The sequence below is a fragment of the Henckelia pumila genome, chromosome 3 (assembly GCF_033568475.1).
Source record: "Henckelia pumila isolate YLH828 chromosome 3, ASM3356847v2, whole genome shotgun sequence".
Lineage (NCBI taxonomy): Eukaryota > Viridiplantae > Streptophyta > Magnoliopsida > Lamiales > Gesneriaceae > Henckelia > Henckelia pumila.
This window is the reverse complement of record NC_133122.1, coordinates 21,292,169-21,315,360: the sequence shown is the minus strand read 5'-3', so window position 1 is coordinate 21,315,360 and position 23,192 is coordinate 21,292,169. Positions and strand designations below refer to the sequence as shown.

The 23,192-nt window shown below is 34.6% G+C and overlaps 4 protein-coding genes and 2 non-coding genes across 7 annotated transcripts; 5 read left to right on the top strand and 1 right to left on the bottom strand.

Moving 5' to 3' along the window:
* The first annotated feature begins 2,318 nt into the window (after positions 1-2,318).
* LOC140886870 (ethylene-overproduction protein 1-like) lies at positions 2,319-6,773 on the top strand. 2 transcript variants are annotated; one of them, XM_073293767.1, is made up of 4 exons: positions 2,319-4,862; positions 5,103-5,394; positions 5,477-5,786; positions 6,016-6,773. In XM_073293767.1, the coding sequence occupies exons 1-4, from the start codon at positions 2,818-2,820 to the stop codon at positions 6,264-6,266; spliced, it is 2,898 nt and encodes a 965-aa protein (XP_073149868.1). In that variant the 5' UTR covers positions 2,319-2,817; the 3' UTR covers positions 6,267-6,773. The 2 variants fall into 2 exon arrangements, with proteins under 2 accessions (XP_073149868.1, XP_073149869.1); XM_073293768.1 differs by having other exon boundaries at positions 6,006-6,158.
* A 279-nt stretch (positions 6,774-7,052) lies between these two features.
* LOC140888230 (uncharacterized) lies at positions 7,053-8,959 on the top strand. Its single transcript, XM_073295922.1, has 3 exons — positions 7,053-7,194; positions 7,605-7,630; positions 8,675-8,959. The coding sequence occupies exons 1-3, from the start codon at positions 7,053-7,055 to the stop codon at positions 8,957-8,959; spliced, it is 453 nt and encodes a 150-aa protein (XP_073152023.1).
* An 836-nt stretch (positions 8,960-9,795) lies between these two features.
* LOC140887912 (small ribosomal subunit protein eS4z) lies at positions 9,796-12,277 on the top strand. Its single transcript, XM_073295512.1, has 5 exons — positions 9,796-9,872; positions 10,567-10,644; positions 10,746-10,926; positions 11,181-11,278; positions 11,596-12,277. The coding sequence occupies exons 1-5, from the start codon at positions 9,870-9,872 to the stop codon at positions 12,028-12,030; spliced, it is 795 nt and encodes a 264-aa protein (XP_073151613.1). The 5' UTR covers positions 9,796-9,869; the 3' UTR covers positions 12,031-12,277.
* Positions 12,278-14,347: 2,070 nt separating this feature from the next.
* LOC140891379 (uncharacterized protein At5g01610-like) lies at positions 14,348-17,610 on the bottom strand. The gene is made up of 3 exons (XM_073299839.1): positions 17,401-17,610; positions 16,164-16,218; positions 14,348-15,562 (listed from the first exon to the last, which is right to left on the bottom strand). Exons 1-3 carry the CDS (start codon positions 17,485-17,487, stop codon positions 15,192-15,194), a joined length of 513 nt encoding a protein of 170 aa, XP_073155940.1. The 5' UTR covers positions 17,488-17,610; the 3' UTR covers positions 14,348-15,191.
* Positions 14,370-14,491, top strand: LOC140893917 (small nucleolar RNA SNORD14). Its single transcript, XR_012153476.1, has one exon. It is a non-coding gene; the product is annotated as a small nucleolar RNA SNORD14 (small nucleolar RNA).
* LOC140893675 (small nucleolar RNA R32/R81/Z41) lies at positions 14,728-14,818 on the top strand. The gene has a single exon (XR_012153268.1). It is a non-coding gene; the product is annotated as a small nucleolar RNA R32/R81/Z41 (small nucleolar RNA).
* Positions 17,611-23,192: the final 5,582 nt, after the last annotated feature.

Genomic DNA, 23,192 nt, shown 5'->3' with positions numbered 1-23,192 from the left:
AAAAAATCAATATTCTTTAAAATCACTAAATCAATACATTTTTTAAGTTGAATCTACAATATATTTGAATAATTAGATAAATAATTAAATCAATTGTCTTTTTTTTTAAAAAAAAAACAACGAATTATCAATTATAACTTTTGTTTTTCTAGTTTTTCCACAAAATTAATTTTTTGACCGCACATTAATGTACATATAAATTGATTAGTAAAGAAATTCAAATACCAAAAAAAGAAAAAAAAAAAAACGAACCAAAAATCGAAAATCCAGAAATTCGAAAACCGAATTTTTGGTTCCGGTTTCGATCGGGCGGTTATCCGAACCGTGAACACCCCTAGATATAAAAATAAATTCAATAGAGACGTTTTATAAAACCGTAAAACAATTAAATCGATTGTTATTTTTGGTGGAGTTTTTCTGTTTTGGATAATTTAGTGTATCGTGACATAAATAAATTGGAAAATAATTTGCTCAAAAAGATAAAATTAAGTGTAAAAAAAATTAAATTAAGGACAATTTTGGAATATTGAAAATTAACTTCACCAAAAGTTAATTATATTAGAGACTCTTGATTTATTAATCGTATTAGGATCTACTACATGCGTTGCGTGCTTATAGAGTCCGTTTTTTTTTAACGAAAAAAATAAATCTCATAATTATATATTTGTTAGTTATTTGAAAAATCTTGAACCGATTACCACACGACATGTATGTCTTATAAATATTTTTTTTTTTGTAAATATTTCTTAGAGACGGTCTCATGGATCTATTTTCGTGAGACGGATTGATATATCATATTCATATATACAATAAAAAAATTAATAATTTAATATGAATGTCATATTTTTTTAATAAGTCGAGTCCGGTCAAAAATTCCTTTAATACATATATCCGATTTCCATTACAAAATCAATGAGGCATCAATTAAATATTTATTCACAAATTCTATTGGACCGTTTTTTACACTATATTTGTGGTCCAGCAGTTTTTTGAGTGTTGAGAAAATTTTAGTTTTGTATGGCGAACCCTATAAGATCGGTCGCAAGAAATTTCGGTGTTTTAGATTTTTTTTAAAAAAAATTAAAGTGTTTATTCACTTCCTAAATGCATATGTGATCCTACCATAATCAGGGGCGGCCCTGAGGTAGGGCGAGCCGGGTCATCGCCCAGGACCCCATTTTGAGACGAGCCCCTAATTATTTTTAAATTAGTATTATATTAATATTTATATAATTTTAGTTAATAAAAAATTATATGACGAAATAAAAAATAATTATTGTATAATTTATTGCAAAACTTTTACTTTATCAGTTAAATCATCACAAACTCTTGTAGCCATTAATTTTTTTTTAATTTCATTTTCTCTCCTCCCGCGGTCCTGCAAACAATTTACTCTAAATACGAAAATTTATCTCAAATCTCCATTGGTTCATAGGTAGACATATCGTTATTATTTTTTTTTATTATACAATTAAACCATGATAATTACTCGGATTGAAACTTTAAAATTGTGTAATTTTTAAAAAAAAGTCACATTTTTTCATTTACTAATTACTAATTGATTGTTGCATTGTTATGTTATTAATTCATATTACACTAATTTATTATTCTTCTATGTATGTTTATTTTTGTTCGTTTCAAGTTCATTATTTAGTATTATTTTTGTATTGCATATGAGTTTAGTTAACATAGTTTTATTCTTGCACAATTATTCATCTTACATAAAATGTCAAAAAAATGATGACTTTGCTTAAAAAAATGCGAGAAGAGTGCAATTTAAATATTATTGGTTAGTGAATAAGTTATTTTAAAAAATTATGTAGAACGTTTAATTGTGATGTGCAGTTTTTTTAATTACATATTATCATTTACTTTGACTGTAATATTCGATTGGTTTATATATATATATGTTCAAATTAATGAAATGATGAATTTTTTTTATCCGCCCCGGGCCTAATATGTCTCAGGAATGCCCCTGACTATAATAGATAAAATAAAATTTGAGAAGAAATTTCTTTTATTCCATTTGTGCGAAAGATAAGACTTCTCATTTTTATATGATATGCTCAAGCTCCTCAATAATTTGAATTAATAACAGTAGATTGTGATCGAAATATAATCTAATACGTCAAATTTCGTATTTTGATATCAAAATTTGGACATGTTATATGGCCGAAAATGACTTCATTCTCAAAGCCCAAAATGGATAATCTGACAGTATAATAATACCAAATTTAAGCCCAAAATCACTTATCAGCACAACGTTGTCGTTTCTAAAAGTGGTGCCACCCCATATTCGTATGTAATTCCCCGAAAGATACGGGACGGGGAATGTGAAAAAAATTATTGCAACACAGCTTTTTCTCTTCAGCTTCAGCGGCTCTCCATTCCTAACGGGTGAAATAATAAATCGGAGAGAGCTAGAAGAAAAGAGACAGCTTTGTTGTTAAAAACGGGAAAAAGGAGAATAGAGAGAAAAAATTGTGGATATATACGTATATAGATACAGAATTTATTCATACAGAGGTGAGAGAGGAGTGGCCGTTGAGATTAACGGCCGCCACCGCCGCTGTCCCTCCTATCAGCAATCATCAAGTACCATTTTTTTTGCCAAACCCATAAAGGAAAAAACAAAATAATAGAAGGGAATTGATTTCAGAATCATTGTTGGTTTTCCCGAAGTTTTTGGTTTTCTTGATCAACGGTGCGAAAGTTTGCAGGTGTGGAGGATTCGATCGTTTGGTATTTGCTTCCTTTATAATATTTTCTTTTTTTGGTTTATTGTTTACGTTGTAGGGTGGTATTTGATTGAGGAAAATGCAGCAACATATTTTCAATTCAATGCGTAGTTTGAATATGGTAGATGGATGCAAAGGGACCCCATTGTGTTCCATCAACCCCAGTGTCAGCGGCGGAGCAGCCGCTGGAACTGGTGTGGGAGAAAAGTTCTTTCAGCATTTGCAAGAGCATTTAAGGGTCAATTCGATTAGGTCGAAATCTCATCGACATAATCAGAGTTTCTCTCAAAGTAATAATGGGAATACAAGTGTTTTAAAGGAGGCCTTGTCGGTTTACGGGCTTCCTCAGATAGATTTCATCGAACCCATCATTGATCCTTGTCTTAAATTTGTTGATAATGTGGAGATTTTAGCTGATGTTTATCGGAGACTTGAGAAATGCCCTCAATTTGATAGATCTGGGGTATATATAGAACAATGTTCCATCTTTAAGGGGTTGCCTGAACCGAAATTGTTTAGGAGATGCCTTAGATCAGCTAGACAACACGCGGTTGACATCCATTCTAAGGTTGTTCTTTCGTCTTGGTTGAGGTTTGAAAGGAGGGAGGATGCATTATTTGGGGTATCAGCCATGGATTGTTGCAGGTGGAGCATGGAGTGCCCGAGGAGTTCATTGATTTCAGGGTATAATCCTGAATCTTCAAACGACCCTTGTTCATGCCCTCGAGATTTTGAAGAAGGTGAGAAAATGGAATCAGATGTAGAAATTCAAGAATGTTCGATTTCATTGAGTCACGATTATGACATGGATGAAGATGATTATGATATCTGGTTTTGTATCGGTGATGACGAGATCAAATGCAATAGGTTTAAATTTTCCTCTCTTTCAAGACCTTTTAAAGCAATGTTATATGGTAGCTTTATTGAATCACGGAGGGAAAGAATATACTTTTCACAAAATGGTATTTCTGCAAAGGCTATGAGTGCCGCGGAGTTATTCAGCAGGACAAACAAGGTGGATTCGTTTGATCCAATCACCGTCCTGGAGCTACTATCTTTGGCTAATCGGTTCTGTTGTGATGGGATGAAATCATCCTGTGATGCATATTTAGCATCTTTGGTCAATGACATGGATAATGCTATGATTCTTATCGAGTATGGGTTAGAAGAGGGGGCATATCTCTTAGTGGCAGCTTGCTTACAAGTGATCTTGAGAGAACTCCCAAATTCATTACAAAATCCAAATGTGGTGAAGCTTTTTTGCAGTTCCGAGGCTAGGGAGAGATTAGCACTTGTGGGACATGCATCATTTTTGTTATACAATTTTCTAAGCCAGGTATCCATGGAAGAAGACATGAAATCTAACACAACGGCGATGCTTTTGGAAAGAAAAGGCGAATGTGCTACCGAGAAATGGCAGAAGCAACTTACTTTTCACCAGTTGGGTTGTGTCATGCTCCAAAGAAAGGAATATAAGGATGCTGAGAAATGGTTCGAGGAGGCTGTTGACTTGGGTCACGTTTATTCTTTAGTCGGCGTGGCACGAGCTAAATACAAGCGCGGTCACAAGTTCAAGGCATACAAATTATTGAACTCCCTCATTTCTGACTATACACCCACTGGATGGATGTATCAAGAGCGATCTTTATATAGCAGCGGGAAAGAAAAGATGATGGATTTGAATACAGCAACAGAATTGGACCCAACCCTCACGTATCCTTACAAGTATAGAGCTGTCGTGGTGGCGAAGGAGGATAAACTCGGCACTGCCATAACTGAGATTAACAAGATTATTGGTTTTAAGGTATCTCCGGACTGCCTCGAGCTCCGGGCTTGGTTCTTGATTTCCCTCGAGGATTATGAAGGGGCTTTAAGAGACATTCGAGCCCTTTTGACGTTGGATCCCAATTATATGATGTTTCATGGGAAATTACATGGTGATCAATTGGTCGAACTTTTATGCCATCATGTGCAGCAGTGGAGCCAAGCTGATTGCTGGATGCAACTTTACGATAGATGGTCTTCAGTAGATGATATTGGTTCTCTAGCTGTTGTTCACCAAATGCTGGCCAATGACCCGGGAAAGAGCCTTTTACGATTTCGCCAATCTCTCCTTCTCTTGCGGTAACTGTTTGTATATGAAATGAATTCGTTTTATTTACCTGAAGCTCGATCCTTTAGGCTCATAAGCATGTATCGCAGAATACTTATATGGAAATTTATGATTAGATGTTCATCTTTATTTCTTTATGAGAATGTGATTTTTCACTATGTAGTTCCTTTCCATCAGATTTTTCTGAGGTTTAATTTAATGTCTCTCTTTCTATTACTGATTCGCTGAAAAAGTAACTTATATTATTATAGATTAAATTGCCACAAGGCGGCGATGAGAAGTCTCAGAATGGCCCGAAATCACGCAATGTCTGAGAATGAAAGACTTGTGTATGAAGGTTGGGTTTTATACGACACTGGTTATCGTGCAGAGGCCATAGCAAAAGCTGAAGAATCCATCGCTATTCAGAGATCATTCGAAGCCTTTTTCCTTAAAGCATATGTACTGTCTGAAACCACGACAGATTCAAAATCGTCATTCTATGTCATCGAGCTTCTTGAAGAAGCTCTCAGGTGCCCATCTGATGGCCTCAGGAAAGGTCAAGTAAGTATTCTCTTCCACTAGACGAAATTGTTGTCATTTTAGCAGGCAAAAATACCAGCAACCTAATGTTTATACTGTGCAGGCTTTAAGTAATCTGGCAAGCGTTTACGTAGATGTTGATAAGCTAGACCATGCTGTCGATTGCTACATGAATGCGTTGAACATTAAACATACAAGAGCACATCAAGGTTTGGCACGTGTCTACCATCTCAAAAATCAGCGTAAAGCTGCGTATGATGAGATGACAAAGTTAATTGAAAAGGTGCAATGCAATGCATCGGCATATGAGAAACGTTCAGAATACTGTGATCGAGAGATGGCCAAAAGTGATCTTGGCATGGCAACACGACTCGATCCGTTAAGAACGTATCCATATCGATATCGTGCTGCAGGTAAGTTCTCGGTGGTTTGCATCCTAAACAATATTAGACATGTTCCATGGGATTGTTTCCCCTCTTTAGCCAAGTTAGATGCTTAAGACCAGTGTCCCTTTGCCATTGTGTGAGGCAGCCTAACGTACTCTGCGGAGAAATATTCAATCATATGTATTCAACCCCAGCTAAGTTTGCCCTTTGATCTACTGCTTTATGATGTTACTAAGCATGGAGTAGTTGTTTTCAGTTTACATGGATGACCACAAGGAAGCAGATGCAATTGCAGAGCTCACCAAAGCCATAGCATTCAAGCTGGACCTACAACTACTTCATCTTCGTGCAGCATTCCACGATTCAATGGGCGATGTTGCATCCACCCTCCAAGACTGTGAGGCAGCTCTTTGTCTCGATCCTAACCATTCAGATACAGTTGAACTTTATCGAAAAGCACAAGAGCGTGCCCCCGAGCAAGACCAAAACGGTCAGAGGGAAAAATAGACAATTTTGATTCTTGTTTCTCTCTTGTGCTGTTAAAAATGTGATTTCCAATGTACGTAGGGTCGTGAACATGCGACATTTTTTATGTTTTCATTTTTTCTGTGGCGAATGAACCAAGACGGGTTGGTGTGCAGAACCTGTTGGGAGATGATTCAGCTGGCGAGAATAATGAATGGAATCTTCAACGGAGGCCAAGGAAGAATGGTTGATTCATTATATTTCTGCGCAACATAGTTTGATTGTAGTTGTACAGCTCTATACCATACAACAGTTGTTTAAGAGTTAAGACAACTGATACATGCGTGCACTTCTGTGAGAATTGTTGTATTTTTGCTCAGTTTGTTTAAATGCAAAAGAACAATGTCTTTTTCATTTATTTTTCTTGCATGGTCCACTGAAATTAATGTACCTGTGGACCATCGTCCGGTTATATCCCAAAGAACTGACTAATGTATTTAAGGTACGTATAATTATTGTAATAGTTCATTTAAATTTAATTGTTTACAAGATTTTATTTCATAATAGCGAAACGGATTAAATCAGATGCAAGACATGTGGTGACTTACACTGGATGAAGTAGTTGAAAATCACAATATCAGTGAGTTATTGTAGGTAAAACACAAAAAGGGAACAAAAAAATGCAATGGGTAGAAAAGTTTGACTGCAGAAAGAGTTGGAAGAGAAACAGCAACTTGAACCAGATGCTAAGGATGACGCTTAATTAGATAAGTCTTTGATGTCTTTAGGTATAAATTCCAATCCAAGATTATGGCCAACAATTCGTGAATGGCCGTCTTTGTGTTTCAAATAGAATGTGTGGGCAAGTCTCCGTTGAAGAGCAGAGGAAGAGTATCATCAGGAAACTTGAACAAGATCATCCTAAAGCTCAGCAATTCTCTTGCAAAATCTCGTGTACTTCCACCATTTTGTTTGCATTGTATTAATTTGCATATTGCATAGCTAGCGTTGGAATTTTTACTATGTTATTAGTTTCACGCCAAATGAACCCCGGCCCCAAGATACTTCAATATTTGGTGTTCAAAAATTTTCCAGACGTGTTTTACTTGTGGTCAAATATGGATGAGAGGAGCATCTCTGTCCATTATTTTACACAACATTTCTTGGATTGGCAACTTAATTCAGATGGGCTGTTTCTGTGTTCTTCGAGTTTGTATTGGAAAAGGTATTTATTGGTCATGGAATTAGTTTTGGCCGGAGCTATTTACATGCCTGGATGATCAGGCCTGCAGCTTGAGAATGACATTAATTTCCAATGTTTTGAATTTTATGGTCGATGCATCTACCATTCTCCATGAATTCTTTTACTCGAAATCTAAGATATTGTTGAGAGAAATAAGAAACTGGTCGAAAAGTTCGACTTTTGATCCAGAGAAGCTGACTGCATTTGAAACTTGTGGTTCCCTGTGAAGAACTAATAAATTTGTCTACGCTTTTTCGCTTGAGCCTGGTGTAGCATCTGTTGAAGAGATATTCTGTCTTATTTTATCATAATCCAGTTTTCAAGAATGGGAACCATACGCATATATTTGTAGTTGCACTCTCGTCCTTTAATTTATTTCTCACAGAATTAGCCAAGCATCGATATCACATATTGGCTTGTTTGAAAAAATGCCAATAATTAAAAGTTCTAGTGGTCGTCGGTTTTAGGGGTGCAAACGAACCGAACCTGTTCGTGAGCTTTACGAGCCCGCTCGATAAATATTTGATTCGTATTCGAGCTTATCGAACTCGAGCCGAATTCGAACATGCTCGAACTTTTTTTCGAGCCGAAATTATTCTGTTCGATAGTTCGCGAATAGTTCGTGAGCCTTAATATTTAATTAATATAATATAATTATATAATATATATATACATTTTGAACTTTTTCGAACATTTCGAGCTTTTCGAACCATAATATCCGAATAGTTCACGAATAGGTTCGAATATTTCGAGCCGAACTCGAACTCGAACTTCATTTCGAGCCGAGCTCGAGCCAAAATATTTGAAATTATCGAACTCGAATATACTCTTATCAAGCCGAATTCGAGTCTTAAAATTTTACCACTATTCGGCTGAATTCGATTCGTTTGCACTTTATCTATCTTTTTTTTTTTTTTTGTATATATGTAATAATAATAATAAAATTACAAAGTAACCGACCTTTGAGACATTTTCATCGATGCCAGAGGCAGTCAGATGTATGCAGGTGATTGGGTGAAACGAAATAAAGATAAAACAACATGCAGCTACGTGGAACTCTGTGAATTAAAGACCATATTCTCCGCCGTCTGTGTAATATATATATATAGTGCATGCCTTCCACACATGAACTGAACAACTATATTACATATCATATGTTAATCAAAGAATGGAAGCTGGGGTTGAAGATCTACTGCATCTACTCGAGGACGAAGAACAAGATCAGCAATATCATGCTAGTGGGGTGATAAGCGACTTGATTTCTGCTTTTGTTGCCAAAAATGACAGCCAAGAGGATGAACTAAAAGATGGGAAGCTTGAACTAGAAAATGAAAAAACCCCGTCGGAAGAAGAAGAAGAAGAAGAAGAAGGCGGCGGCGGCGGTGGTTTAGTTGACGGTCTCATCTCTCACTTGCTGACGCCGGAGATTGCGGTGGCAGCTCCACCGGATGACGAGGCTTCGATCTTGATTCATTCAGTAGTTCATGAGTGAGCTAGCTGCCATGTTTTTTTTCAAGGCAGTGGAATGTATCATGTATTACATAAATATAAGCAGTTGTATGTTTGTTTGTAATTTATTTCAATTCCTATGTTTCCATATTTTACTCTCAATATCAAAGCGTAGCAATGGGATTTTTATTAAAAGTCCTTAAAAATAGAGTTACTACGTTGAGAATTATTCTATAGGTCCACTCAACAAAAATATTTGTCAAACGTATTTCAAATCCAAGTCCATCAAAGCAATAATAATTAGAAACTATGCATCGGTATGGAAAAATGAGTCGAATTACGTACTTGTTCTAAATGAATTTTATAGCTTTGGATAACAAATTGGTGAATTTTGGAATCTGGTCGAGTGTAAAAAAATATAAAACGAAAATAAAACCACAAATGAAGTAATATTTGTAACCTCTGGAAAAAGTGACCATGGATCTTAGTAAATTTTGAAGAAAAATTGGTAATCATTTTTTTTAGAAGATAATATTTTTTAATATAATTGGTGTGTCATTTTTAAATTCATAATCGACGGAAATAAATTAAATAAAAGATACTCAAGTAAATGGTAATAAGCTGATTAAATATTATATTTTAAAATATTTTTATAATAAATTTTCATCAAATATATATATATATAAAACTGAATACAAAAAGATATATATCTCAAATTATTTCTGAATGATATCTTGCCTGGTATCCAAGTCCGAATACTGTATCGGGTCTGATCGGATCCCAAAACCCGACTAGAATTCTGAAATTCCAAAAGCACCCCCCGAACAAGGCTTCGGCCCACATTTATAAAGAGAACTAGGTTTTATAAGATGGAGCCTTCACAGCAGTCGGAAGAGGATTGAAGCTAGAAGAGCCCGGCGGCGCGGCAGGTTGTTTCAGCCACCAACGAGAAGATGGTCAGTGATATAAACGATTATTTTTCGTATTTTCAGCAAATTGTGTGTTAACTTGTGTGTGAGAATGATTTTATGTCTTGATTATTACATACCTTGTGCTTTCTTTGAGCTGAGATTATTAGTAATTCGGTTAAAGACGCATTTTTGGACTGTGATTTACGGAATTTCAGTTCTCCGTTGTAGATCTAGGATTCTCCTTCGTGCTTTCTTTCGTTGTTTTGAAATTTGTTTATGTAAGGTTTATCGTGCAACTGGAAAACTTGGAGGCTTAACGCATGGAATGACTTTGTATGTCTTAGGAATTATCGTGGCCATTTAAATATAGGACGAAATTGTATCTCTTGTGAGTCGTAGAAGAACGGCAATACATTCAACTGTAACACTGATGTTAGTAGTAAAATGAATTATCTAATTTGTTATTGGAAGATGTATCGACTTTCTTCATTATGATGAGGTTAAATAGAATGGTCGAAAAAAAAATTCCGGCCATTTTTATGTAAATAAATGAAATGGTCTACCTGTAACTTTTCCTTACCCATTGTTCCACTGAAATGAAGCACATCTTTGTTGCTTTCCTCTACTTGTATGTGATATTAAAAATGTAAAATTGATTAATTGATTGAAGTCGGAAATATTTTCCATATGTGGCATTGTTAATGAGTGTGTTATATTATTGCTATTCAATTAATTACAGGCCAGAGGTTTGAAGAAACACTTGAAGAGGCTCAATGCCCCAAAACATTGGATGTTGGATAAGCTTGGTGGTGCTTTTGTAAGTTACTTGTCCTCATTTGCTTCTTGATTTTTACTTTGTGTCCTTTTTTTTGTCCCAGTATGTTTATGGTTGATTTTAATTTATGCATATATACTCAGGCGCCTAAACCATCATCTGGACCGCACAAATCTAGAGAATGCTTGCCCTTGATTCTTATCTTACGGAATAGACTAAAATATGCTCTCACTTATCGTGAGGTCATTTCTATTTTGATGCAACGCCATGTGCTCGTCGATGGGAAGGTCAGGACAGATAAGACGTATCCTTCTGGGTTCATGGGTATGCACTCCGTACTGCAATTTAAATATTTGAGTGGCCTATGTGTTCCAACCAGTGATGTCTGGGGATTATGTAAAACAGGCATATTAGAAATTACTATTCACCAACCATGTATGCTCTATTTCTGTTTGTAAAGAAAAGTGTTTTCACCTCTGAAATGTATATATATTTGTCTAGACTTATACCTTGACTGTTTTTGCTTTTTCTGGATATGTTGATTAATTAATGCTTAATTTTCTCATCCCTTTCTCTAGATGTTGTCTCTATTCCAAAGACCAATGAAAATTTTCGCTTGCTGTATGACACCAAGGGTCGATTCCGTCTTCACTCTATACGGGATGAGGAGGCCAAGGTCATTCTCTTTTTCCTTAGTTTTAAATGATTGTTCATTTGATATATTATTGATTTTTTTTCTATTTACTGAGGGAATTTAATCTTAAGCTCATTCCAGGCTTGGCCCCCAAATTTGGACTCATAAAAGATTGTAGAGATGATGTTATACAACTGCAGAAACAAAAACTAGATGAAATATTTTTTATTACTTGGTTGGAAGTTTATTTTGTAGTTTCGGTATTAATTTGATGGTCAGATGAAACACAAACAAATGTTTTGATACAAGTCCTCAATTATTTCAGTTTGACATGGATTTTTTGTTTTTGCACCCTGCAGTTTAAGCTTTGTAAAGTTCGTTCAGTTCAGTTTGGGAACAAAGGCATTCCTTACCTCAATACATACGATGGAAGGACGATTCGTTATCCTGATCCACTGATCAAGGCTAACGACACCATCAAACTTGACCTTGAGACCTGCAAAATTGTTGATTTCATCAAGTTTGATGTAGGGAACGTCGTGATGGTGACTGGTGGTAGGAACAGAGGACGTGTTGGAGTGATCAAGAACCGTGAGAAGCACAAGGGAAGTTTTGAGACTATTCACGTTCAAGATGCTACTGGGCATGAGTTTGCTACCAGATTGGGCAATGTTTTCACAATCGGGAAGGGGACAAAGCCTTGGGCTTCTCTTCCAAAGGGCAAAGGTATCAAGTTGTCTATCATTGAGGAGGCCAGGAAGAGGATCAATGCTCAGTCTGCAGCAACAGCTTAGAAATCTTTATGGGAGCCTTTTAAGGTAGTTTTGTTTCACTGGCGGGACCTATACATGCTGATGTCTTCATTTGTGCTACTACATTTCCTTTCAAGAATTTTTAAGTTCCCTTTGAGTTTTGACATATTTATCTTCACTTTGAAAACTTTTGTTGCTTGGATTGGTTGGATCTCTATGTTGGAGTTTTGTGCGAATTTTGAGAGTGACTAGATTATGTTTAAATTTGTTAAGAAAAGATTTATAATCACTCTTAAATGCCTAACACTTTATGTGGATGGAAGCAACAATAGTTGGTATTTTGACCACAACTCCTCCGAAGGTTTGAGACCCCCCTTTTCGGATGTGTTTATTTTAAGGGGCAGGGGTTTCAACTTTCTAACCCCCTTGAGTTTTCTCATAAGATGGTAGTTTCTTTTATAGTTTTTGTTTACTATAATATAATTGTTTTTTTATATTATATACATCATATGAAATAAATTATTCATAATAGTACAAACGATTTTAAAATTAAAAATTTAATAAAATAATTAATAATGTTACTATAATTTGGGATGAAAAATTTCAAAATATCATATCTAGGGGTGGGTTACCCCAGGTTTTCGTATTTTTGGTATATCGTATAAAAAATATTGGTATGAAAAAAATTCATACCGGTACTGATATCGAAAATTTGAAATTTTTGTATAGAAAAAATTCATACTCATACTATATAGATATCGAAAAAAAATCGATATACCTAAAAAATATATCGAAAAAATTTTGGTATGGTATTTCAAAAAGATATTTTTATTCGATATCACAACCCTAATCATATCAGTAAAGCGGATTTAATTCAAAACGTCATTTTAATTCAAATTTTAGGGGTTTTTTTTTTTTAAAAAAAATTCGGTTTCGAAGATATTTATTAAATTTTTTTTAAAGATTTTGCTAAAATCAAATAATTTTGAATTATCGTGGATTCATTATTTTCGGTTTATTCAACTCCAATTTAATTTTCACGAAAAGTTGAAAGCATTAGAATTATATTTTGAAAAAATCCTAATAAATATTGAATTGTACTTAGCAACTCGTTTTATTCGATTTAATCGATATTTTGTAAAAGTAATAGCAAGTAAACCAATTTTTACTATTTTATTAAATGAGCGTAGCTTATTTTAATTATTTTTGATCTCATGGTCTGTTTTCTTCAAATTTTTTTTTTTTATCTCTACACCCTCTCTCCAACATACTTATCCTACCTTTTCTTTCAGTTGCTCACATCACCTTTTTTTTTTATCATATATATTTCCATCAATCTAAAACTGAATTTCAACTAATTTTTTTTATATTTGAAAAAAAAAATAAAAATAAATAAACAAGCACTTTAAAATTAACAAATTATTCAATATACAATACATTATATTTGTATATAATATTTTACATACGCAACGCGTATGTTTCGTCGCTAGTTTAAATTAATTTACGAATATAACTGCTTTCTTTTTCTTTTTGAAGTAATAAAACTGGGTTTTTCAATTAATCAAACAATTCGGTTCATTTTCTCCGAAGTTTTGTTCATCCTTAATTTTGACAATATTATTATTTCTATTTTTATTAGTTTGAAAGTCTAAACATTATTACTACTATTATTAATAATTTAATTTATACGATTTATTAATATTCCTTTCAAAAAATATTTTCTGTTTTATTATTTAAAGATATGTCACCCGATTATATTTGTCAAGATTATATATATATATATATATAAGTTTTGCTATGTTGCCCACCTTCCGTGTCTACCTCCATGCCCACCTATGATGTGGCAATCATCCAATGAATGAGATGAATCATATACAAATGGTTCATCCAATGGATGATTGACACCTCATAGGTGGGCATGAAGGTGGACACGGGAGGTGGGCAGCATAACAAAACTCTATATATATATATATATATATATATATAAAAAGAAAAAGAATCTTAATTTTAATGGATGCGGATCTCAAACCTCAAGTATATAACAAAAAATTTTAATTTTAAAAAAAAAGTTTGTTATTTTGGTAAAAAATATTCTTTAAAATAGCAAAAAAACCTACCTTCCTTTGTAAATTGTTTAATGACACCGGAGTCAAAATTCTCCGCCGTCAGATCGTGCAAACCCTAGCCCTAACCCTAACCCTAACCCTAATTTCTTACATTAGTCCCTCTATAAATTGGGGCCTTCACCACTCCCTTCTCATCACCAGCCTCCAGCCGCGCCTTGTACGCACCAGCTTTGTGCTTTTTTCTCTGTCATTATGTTTTTCTTGAATTCTTTTATTTTAGTTTCGAGTTTCTTAGTTTGTTTTCAATTCAATTTGGATCTATGATGCAAATGGAAAGGCTTGTTTCTCAAAACATTCGCAGTGGCCGCCTAAGGGCTCTCGCCTTCGCCAGGCTTGAGAGCCTATGCTGCTTTATCCTTCCTTGGATGTCTGAGATCCATATTTCCCCCCAGAAATTTAATTTTTTTTAATCTTCCTGTTATTTGTTTTTTCTTCAATTTGATTTCTGTTGGGTTGCGTTTTGATCGGGCAACCAGGATTAACACATAAATCAGGTTGAAAAACTCTCGATTTTTTGAATATTTTTTAATTAGATTTGTAGAATTAATCAACACCGATGTTTATTACTACACTTTTAAATCAGTTTTGGTGGGTTTAAAGTATTTTTGTGAAAGGATAAAATGATGAAAGTAAACGATTGTGATGGTTAATTCCATTTGATCAAGATTTCAATTTGTTTTCGCTACGTTCTTTCTGATTTATCCTGCCTCTTTTATATTGTGTATAGTTTTTGTTTCCAAGTTTTCAAATTCTTTTTTATTAGTTTTGGGTACTGTAAGAAAAGTTGGTGTTTAAACTTGTGACAAATATTTTGACAATCAAGGGCAGCTCGATGTCTTTGTATTTGCGATTGGTTTATATATCGAACCTGTACATTCTATGCTACATCGAAAAATGCTGAGAAGGTTTCCTTGACTATATGGAAGAAGATATTTTTTTGTGCTAGCGGAATTTGACTCTGAAAATAATGACAAAAGAACTAATAATAAAATCATCTGCGGAGAGAGCATATGCAACAAAAATAATAATAATAATAACAGTAAGGATTCAAACTAGGCATTACATCAGATAACCATCTTAGAATTTTTCTACGCTTATACCATCTCTAAGAACCTCATACGCTTCTCTGCTCCGAGATTTCTTCATGCCAGCTGTGAAATAGAGCTTCGAATTCTGAGATGAAATGCATGTCACTTTGACCCACACCATCACTTTAGTTTTGATTCCATCAATATCTGATAACTTGCCTTTCTCCAAATAACCGGTTACGATGGTTGAGAATCGCAGCACAGATGAATCTCTGTAACCCACTTCACAGACCGATGGAATGTAAACAGTAATCTTTCTGGTCTCCTCGTTGAACTCATAATGGGTGGAGTCGCGTGGGAAGATGCCTATTGCAAGGTCATATTCTTTGAGGAGCTCTGGCAATGGCTTTTGCATTTTTCCTGGTTCAGAAAAGTTACAGATTCATTATCTACTCAATTAAAACAAGCACAGGATAACTTCAAGGGAGCCACATACTGAGTGATCAAAGCACAACACTTTTGTAACAAACAAACGCAATGGTACAAAACCGATAAAATTTTAATTCTCCTTTTTCTGTCACCAGTAAAAAAATACATTTGAGAAATTCTATAGCAGCCATTCAATCGACTTGATTCATTTCCACCGCTGCTTTTACGAATTTGTTCTACATCAACTTTGTTGATAAGGGGAAGGCCATGTTCATTATTTAAACGGGGAATGAGATCTAGAAGATTGACTTTTGCGCCTGTTGTCTTGAAGAGACCGATATTTCAAGGAGGCATTATTATTAGAAAATGGTTTTAGTAGGAATTCCACTAGGCCAGGAACAGATGCAAGCATCTAAAAGAAAATAACTCATGCTAATGATGCTTGAGTATATAGCCATCACAACAGACGTCAAGCTGTTTTAAGCTTCCAGAAAAAACTTAATACAGAAAAGGCGGGTAAACTCCTTCATTCATATTCAAAGAAAAATTGAAAGTAGGAACACCAAAGCAACTTAGGAAGACAAACATAAACCTTTCATCTTGTTAACCAACCACTTGGCTCCCCCTTCAATACTGCTTGAGAACGACTGACAAAATAAAACAAAGGTTAGTGCGAAGCCTAAATGCAGATGACATCTTACTCATTAAAAGTAAATTCAAAGAAATTCAATCGCCAAAAGAATTGTGATTACAGTAGAACATACAATGAAAGACATACAATGAAAGTCCATAGAGTTCTTCGAAGAACTGAGTCATTAAATGTTATGTTCATTGCATATAGCTCGGAAAGACGGAAACAAGAAAGGAGATTAAAGATATATAACCATGAGACAGTAAAACTATTGTGGGAAACTTGAGGTAATGGCAATAACACAGTTTCCATTTCAAGCTACTAGCTTTATAATTCAGTGTCTTCCACAAGTTTCAAAAAAAAAATTACTTGCATTGAAGAATTTTCCACAGCTCCTTGTGATTTTTATTATATGCCAGAAAAAAACTCAGTCAAAATACATATCAATTAACAACAAAAAAGTCTCCTCGAATAAAATTTTCAGCGCAACTGCTTCTATTAGAAGAGATGAACTTTCAGCCAACATTAGTATATTAAAGATTATATTTCATGAGTAAACTTCTTTAATCATTCAAATTTGAATTCACATTTCAGAGAAAAGACTGAAGAAATCTGAACCCATACTTCATTTGCTTCACTGAGAAGCACAGCAAAGTTGAGACCAAAAAACATTGCCATAATTCTTCTCAATTGAAGAGGTGCAATTTAAGAAAAGAGCAATTCCTTGATATCAGTCAACCCATAGATAACCAATAAGCAAACAGAAGACATAAGTAAATTTTCACACGACTGACAAATTATTCGCTCGTCCAAAAAGCCAATGCTTTGGGAAAGTAAGCGATAATCATACAAACATCGCAACGACGCTGATATAAATAATTGTCTGAAATTCGCAAGATCATAATCAACGTATACCTATTATCACAATTACAACACTCAATATTATCCAAACCAATTATTAGCTTCCCAAAACTAACAAGATCCCAAAAAGGCAGAATTTCAGCTAAAACTTCAACTGCACAGCACTAGAAAATCCACATCTTAAATCTGCGACAAGATTTCTAAATCAAACCCCATCAAATACAGCACACGCAACAGCCAAACAAACCAAATTTCAGCAGACAGGTGAGAAATGAAAGTGAAAATCCGTAAATTCAAAGAAACAACAAAAGTTGAAAACAATAATCCAAAGTCTTACGTTGATATCATCGCCAACTGAGCCAATCTCCTTGTTGGCCTTTTGACCCAACCAGTAAGCCCCCACCTTATTCAAAATTTGATCCATTTACTACCACCAATAAAACAATCCGTCGAGTGAAACTACAGATACCCTCGAAAATCGAAGATAAAGTCCCCCGGAGCCCTAATTTCAAAGCGAGAAAGAGGATCGACCCGACTTTTCTAAGATCTTCACACCCTCTGAAGTCTCTACGAATATTCAGTATTCACACACGTTACTATCCAAGTCCTTCCGGAGGAGTTAATACTTATTAGTCCTCCAGTTATACCATATTAGTCCTCCCTCTCCCTCGTGTCGGTTGTGTAAATGAGTAGAGTTCGTTCACGAGTTTTTCGAGCCGATTTAAGTATTTGATTTGCATTCGAATTTATCGAGCTTGAGTCGAACCCGAACATCATCGAACTTTTTTCAAGTCGAGCTCAAGCCAAAATTATTTTGTTCGATAGTTTTTGAATAGTTCGCTAGTCTTAATATTTTATTAATATAATATAATTAAATAATAAATATATATATATTTCGAATCTTTTCGGATATTTCGAGCGTTTTCGAGCCATAATATCTGAGCAATAGTTCAAATAGTTCACGAATATGTTCAAATATTTCGAGCCAAACTCGAACTTCATTTCGAGCTGAGCTCGAGCCAAAATATTTGAAATTTTTGAGCTTAGAATCGAGCTCGAATTCGAATATACTTAATTCGAACCGAATTCGAGCCTTAATTTTTTTTTACTATTATTCAGCTCAATTCGGTTCGTTTACACCCTACAGTCGTGCACGTCTGAATTCGCGCGCACAATATATTTTTAACGAAATTAAATATTTTTTGTACATTTTTGAGTTATTGATTATCATCAATAAATCATTTATTTATTTTCAAAATTTACTAAAATAAATTCTTATAGAAAAATTTATTAAATGAAAGAAATGATATTTTTGTCTATCAATTAAATAATCAACATAATTATCTAAGGTGTTGGCACGTATTACATAGTAATATAGATTAGCATCACTTGCATGTAGAGCTATCGGGTCAATCCATTGTGAATCGGGTCAATTCATCAAAAACTCACTGTTTGGCAGGTTGAGGGTGGACTGGCCCACCATCCCCATGGGCTAAAATTCTTCAACTCAATCCAATTCAAGCTGGGTTGCGAGTTAGGCGGGCCAGCCCGCAGATTGGCTTACTTCAAATAAAAAAATAGAAATTATTATAATTAATTATAAATAAATAAATAAATACTAAACATATTAATAAAAGGAGAGTGTTATTTACATTCCAAAAAATGTTGATCACACCACACCTTCTATAAGCAATTTATAATTAGACAAATTTGCCCTTAAACTAACTTTTCTTATATTTTAAATTTTTTATTTACTTTCAAAAAATCACTCAAATACAATATTTTTGTACATTAACAAATAAAATAAAATATTTTACAAAATTATCAAAAGTTTTTATCATACCTAAATAAAATATAGAATATAAAAAATATGTTAATCTATGATATTATACATATTTTATAGCAAATTTTAATATGGCACAAAATATCAGTAACCATAAAATCATAAAAAATATATTAAATATTGAGATATAAAACATTTTAATTTACCAAAAACTTATTAAAATTTAAAACTTAGAAAATAAAAATTATGTTACAATTTGAGATTAAAAATAATAATGCATGTATATTATTTTTTTATAATATTTAATAAATCTATCAAATGATTATCAACGTTATATTTATAACATAATTTATTATTTTCACTCTATCAATTTTATATCAATAAATAATAAATATTAAATTATTATATATATATATATATGTCTATTATTTTTTTTTAATGAAGAGTGTTATTTGAAAAATATTTCAACTATAAATTTTATCAATGATATATTATTTTAAATTTTTATTAGCAATATATCATTTATAAGATATTACGATTGATTAAAATATTAAAACAATGGAATCTAAGCAACATTACTTATTTTAAATAATCATAAATAAATAAAATAATATGTCAATTAAAATTAAAAAAACCCATGATTAGTTAAGTAAATCATACTTTTAATTTTTATTTTGAGTTTTTATTTATTTAAGAATATATAAAAATTACACGATAATTTTGAATAGTTAATACTTTGGGTAACCGTTTAGGAATTAAGACTATTAATGATTATTTATTAAAAATAAGTGCAATCAAATAAAGGGTACAATTATCAACTAATGTACAAAAATTAAAAATGGAGTCTATTTAACAAAAAAATGGAGTGTGAATAACACTCCCCTAATAAAATGTTAAATTATTGATTTCATAAGTATAAGTTTTTTATATAAAGTAATTAATACAAAAAAAATTCACAACCTTCATTAAAAAAATATATATATCACAATAAAAATAAAAAAATTAATAATTCTCCAGACCCACGACAGGCTAACCCACATGGGTCACGGGCCTCAAAGGGTTAGCCCACCTTTAGTTAGGTTGAAAAAATTTGAACTTAATCCATTTAAATTGTGTGGCAGGACGGGCCGACTAGGCGAGCCTAACTCACATTGACGGCTCTACTTGCACGCAATGCTTGTGTACATTAAAATTTTTTGATATTAAATAAATACTTGTGTACATTAAAATTTTTTGATATTAAATAATGTTTTCTTATGAAACATCTAGCATCGTATTAAAGTTTTAAAAAAAATTTAAAATAGCTGGTGGTAATATTTTGGTGTGTTAAAGGTATTATCATCATTTAAAAATTCAAAGATACACATAAAGATAAAGATAAGAAGTATTTTGTTGAAATATGATTGTAATGTTAAACAAAAAATTTTCTAAAAAGGTTTTTATTATATATTTTTATTAAATTAAGATGTATTTATAATATCTCTTGTTGGGATCGGTTCAGAGGGTAGAGGGGGGGGTGAATACACTCTGAAACTTTTCTTCTTCTTCTTTAAAATGATCAAGTGAGGTTTAGTTCACTTAATCTGTTTTCTCAACTTCTAAAACGTTTTGAACAACTTAAATAGTGCGGAACTAGTTCAGAGGTTTTAGTGATGCAAAGTTTATAAAGCAATGTATGAGCAGGATGTAAGATAAATGGCAGTAAAGGCTAAAGCACGATTTTATAGAAGTTCGAAGGCTTAATCCTTCTACGTCTCCCCTTCTTCCACTTAGGAAGGAATTCACTAGAAGACTTTGGTTATTACAACGTCTTGTAATACACCCACTTCAGACTTAGGACTTATCCAATACCTAATCCGAAACTCCTAGATTTACACAGATAAGATTCTCAGTTCTTATCAGACTGGTGGAAGCTTTCAGAGTAGCTTCAAGTCTCTTCAACAATGAGTATAGTTGAATTGAGCTTCTCAAACTGCAGAGCGGTCGAGAGGCTTGGAAACCCTAGGATGATCCTTGACGATCAGATATGTGAACTGTAGGCGAGGGTTTATTTGAGCAGCAAAATGAATGATCTTGTAAGTGTGCTCAAGTATATCAGATCAGGACTTCTGATATTATTCAAGTGATTGAAATGTCTCTCTTCGTTGTCTCGTATCACTTGTTGTTGTTCCTTTTTTTGTTGTTATTGTTGTTATTCACTTCTTGAGCAATCCTCCCTTTAAATAGGTCAATCATCAACGTCTTTATTTTGAACGTTCTGATGCTGCATTGAATGCACATTTAATGCTCATAAATGCATTGATGATTCTGCATGAGGATCGTACACTGCAGACAACTTCCAGGGTCCAAAACTGGAATAAACGGTCGAGTGCTTTATCTGCAGTCATTCTGTGTTTTTGCCATTTTGGTACAACCTGTTGTCTTGATTTGCAGGAGTCAACAAATCTTCTGATACGCCGGTTCTGCTTTTAATAAAGGATCCTGCAAAGAACATCTTGTCACAGGTTCTTGTCTCGAGATATCTTGATAGGCAGTTGGCATTCTACCGGTAGGGATATTTGTCCTCTGCTGGTTTGAATAACCAGTCGATAGGCTTGAGACTTCAACCGGTCGAGAGACATAGGCGGTTGACAAGCTTCCGGTAGATAGATTTATCCTCTGCTGGTTTTGATAGCCAGTCGATAGGCTTGTGACTTCAGCCGGTCGAGAGCAAAGGCGGTTGACAAGCTTCCGGTAGAAGTTGTAGTAGATTCCTGAAATACAATGGTTGGCAGCACATTCCTATACGATGAGTTGTTGTTTGTTATCACCAAAATATCGGATTCAACAATTTCCCCCTTTTTGGTGATGACAAAACTTAAGTGCCCCAAGAACAATATGAAAGCAGTACAATGAACTTCATTGAGAGAATGAATTTCATTAAGTACAATAAACATTTTTATTACACCTACAGAAGAAAGTCAAAAATGAGATGCAGCTGAGATAAGTGAAGATTGTTCATCTTTTGAACCAACTGGCTCCTCCCGACCTATCGCCTGACCTGTCGCCTTCTCTTCTTCTTCTGTCGGCTTCTTCCTTTCTTCTGGACTCTTCTTCTCGTCTTCTTGCCTCTGCTGCTCTACGTTGCTCTTCTTCCCCCTTTTTGGCATCACCTTGGTTGAGTCGAACGATGATCTCAGTGAGTTGAGTGCCAAGGCAGGATTGCATATTGTCAATCTTTGCATCGAGTTGAGCAAGTAGAGTAGCTTGCATAGTGTCCATCCGATCATTCAACTGCTTGTGAAGGCGATTTTCGGATCGGACAACTTGTTCAGAGACGGTAGAGAGCGTGTTGATTTGAGTGCGATGATGATTAGTGATCTCTGTGGTCATACGAGCAAGGTCTCGAGACACGGTCTCGAAATGCCGAATCATCGTCTGGCGTGAATTATCAACGGAGAAGGAGGAGTTAGTGATATCTTGAGAGAAGGACCTAACCGTTTGCGTGAGCTCATGTAGCCTATTAATCAAGGTATGATCTAGAGCTGCGGCCATGGCGTCAATCAAAGAATCATCAGTCTGAAGCATTTGCCCTTGTGGGTCATTTCTTGGTGAAACCGGGCTTGACTCACGATGATGTGGTGATGGTGATCTGGCTGGAGAGCTAGATGATGGACCCTCCAATAATGGTACAGTTGGAGATGTAATAGTCTCGACTGCAGCCAATATGGTTGGTGGAGTATCAGGATCAGCACTTGGTTCATCCATAATGAGATCTTCCATAAACTTTTCAGTGGATGGAGACGGTTGATGTGCTTGATCAGCATCAGTCACTTGCTGTACTGGAGATGCAGGTGATACAATAGTGCTTGGTGTCTCCATTGGGGGCACTATTGCTGCACTACTGCAAGGAGCCTCTGTCACAGAGGTGACAGGTATCTCTTGTGCTACCATTTCTAAAACATCTTGTGGACGACTGGGAGAGGAGTGAGCGGTCGTCACTGGAGAGGAGTGAGCAATCACAACTACTTCCGGTTGAGTGACTGCTTGGACTGCGGTGGAGGAGGGGTCGACCGATGAAGAGGCTGCCACACTCGATTTTAGAGCAGATGATTGAAAGAGGTCGGCAGTGATGAGATCGGTCAGAATCCCATCTGAAGAAGAAAAAGCATAGACGTCTTCCTCACCCTGATCTTGAGTGAGAAAGGTCTTCATCATCACTTGTCCTTCCAGCACATAAGCTTGTAAACAGGCTGCTGAAGCTGGTGTGTTGACATTGTTGAGAGCTTGGAAGTGCTGAAGTAGTTGAGTGATTTGACGTAGACTATCCTGTAGTCCAGTCAAAATCACAAAGTCATCGGCAGCGG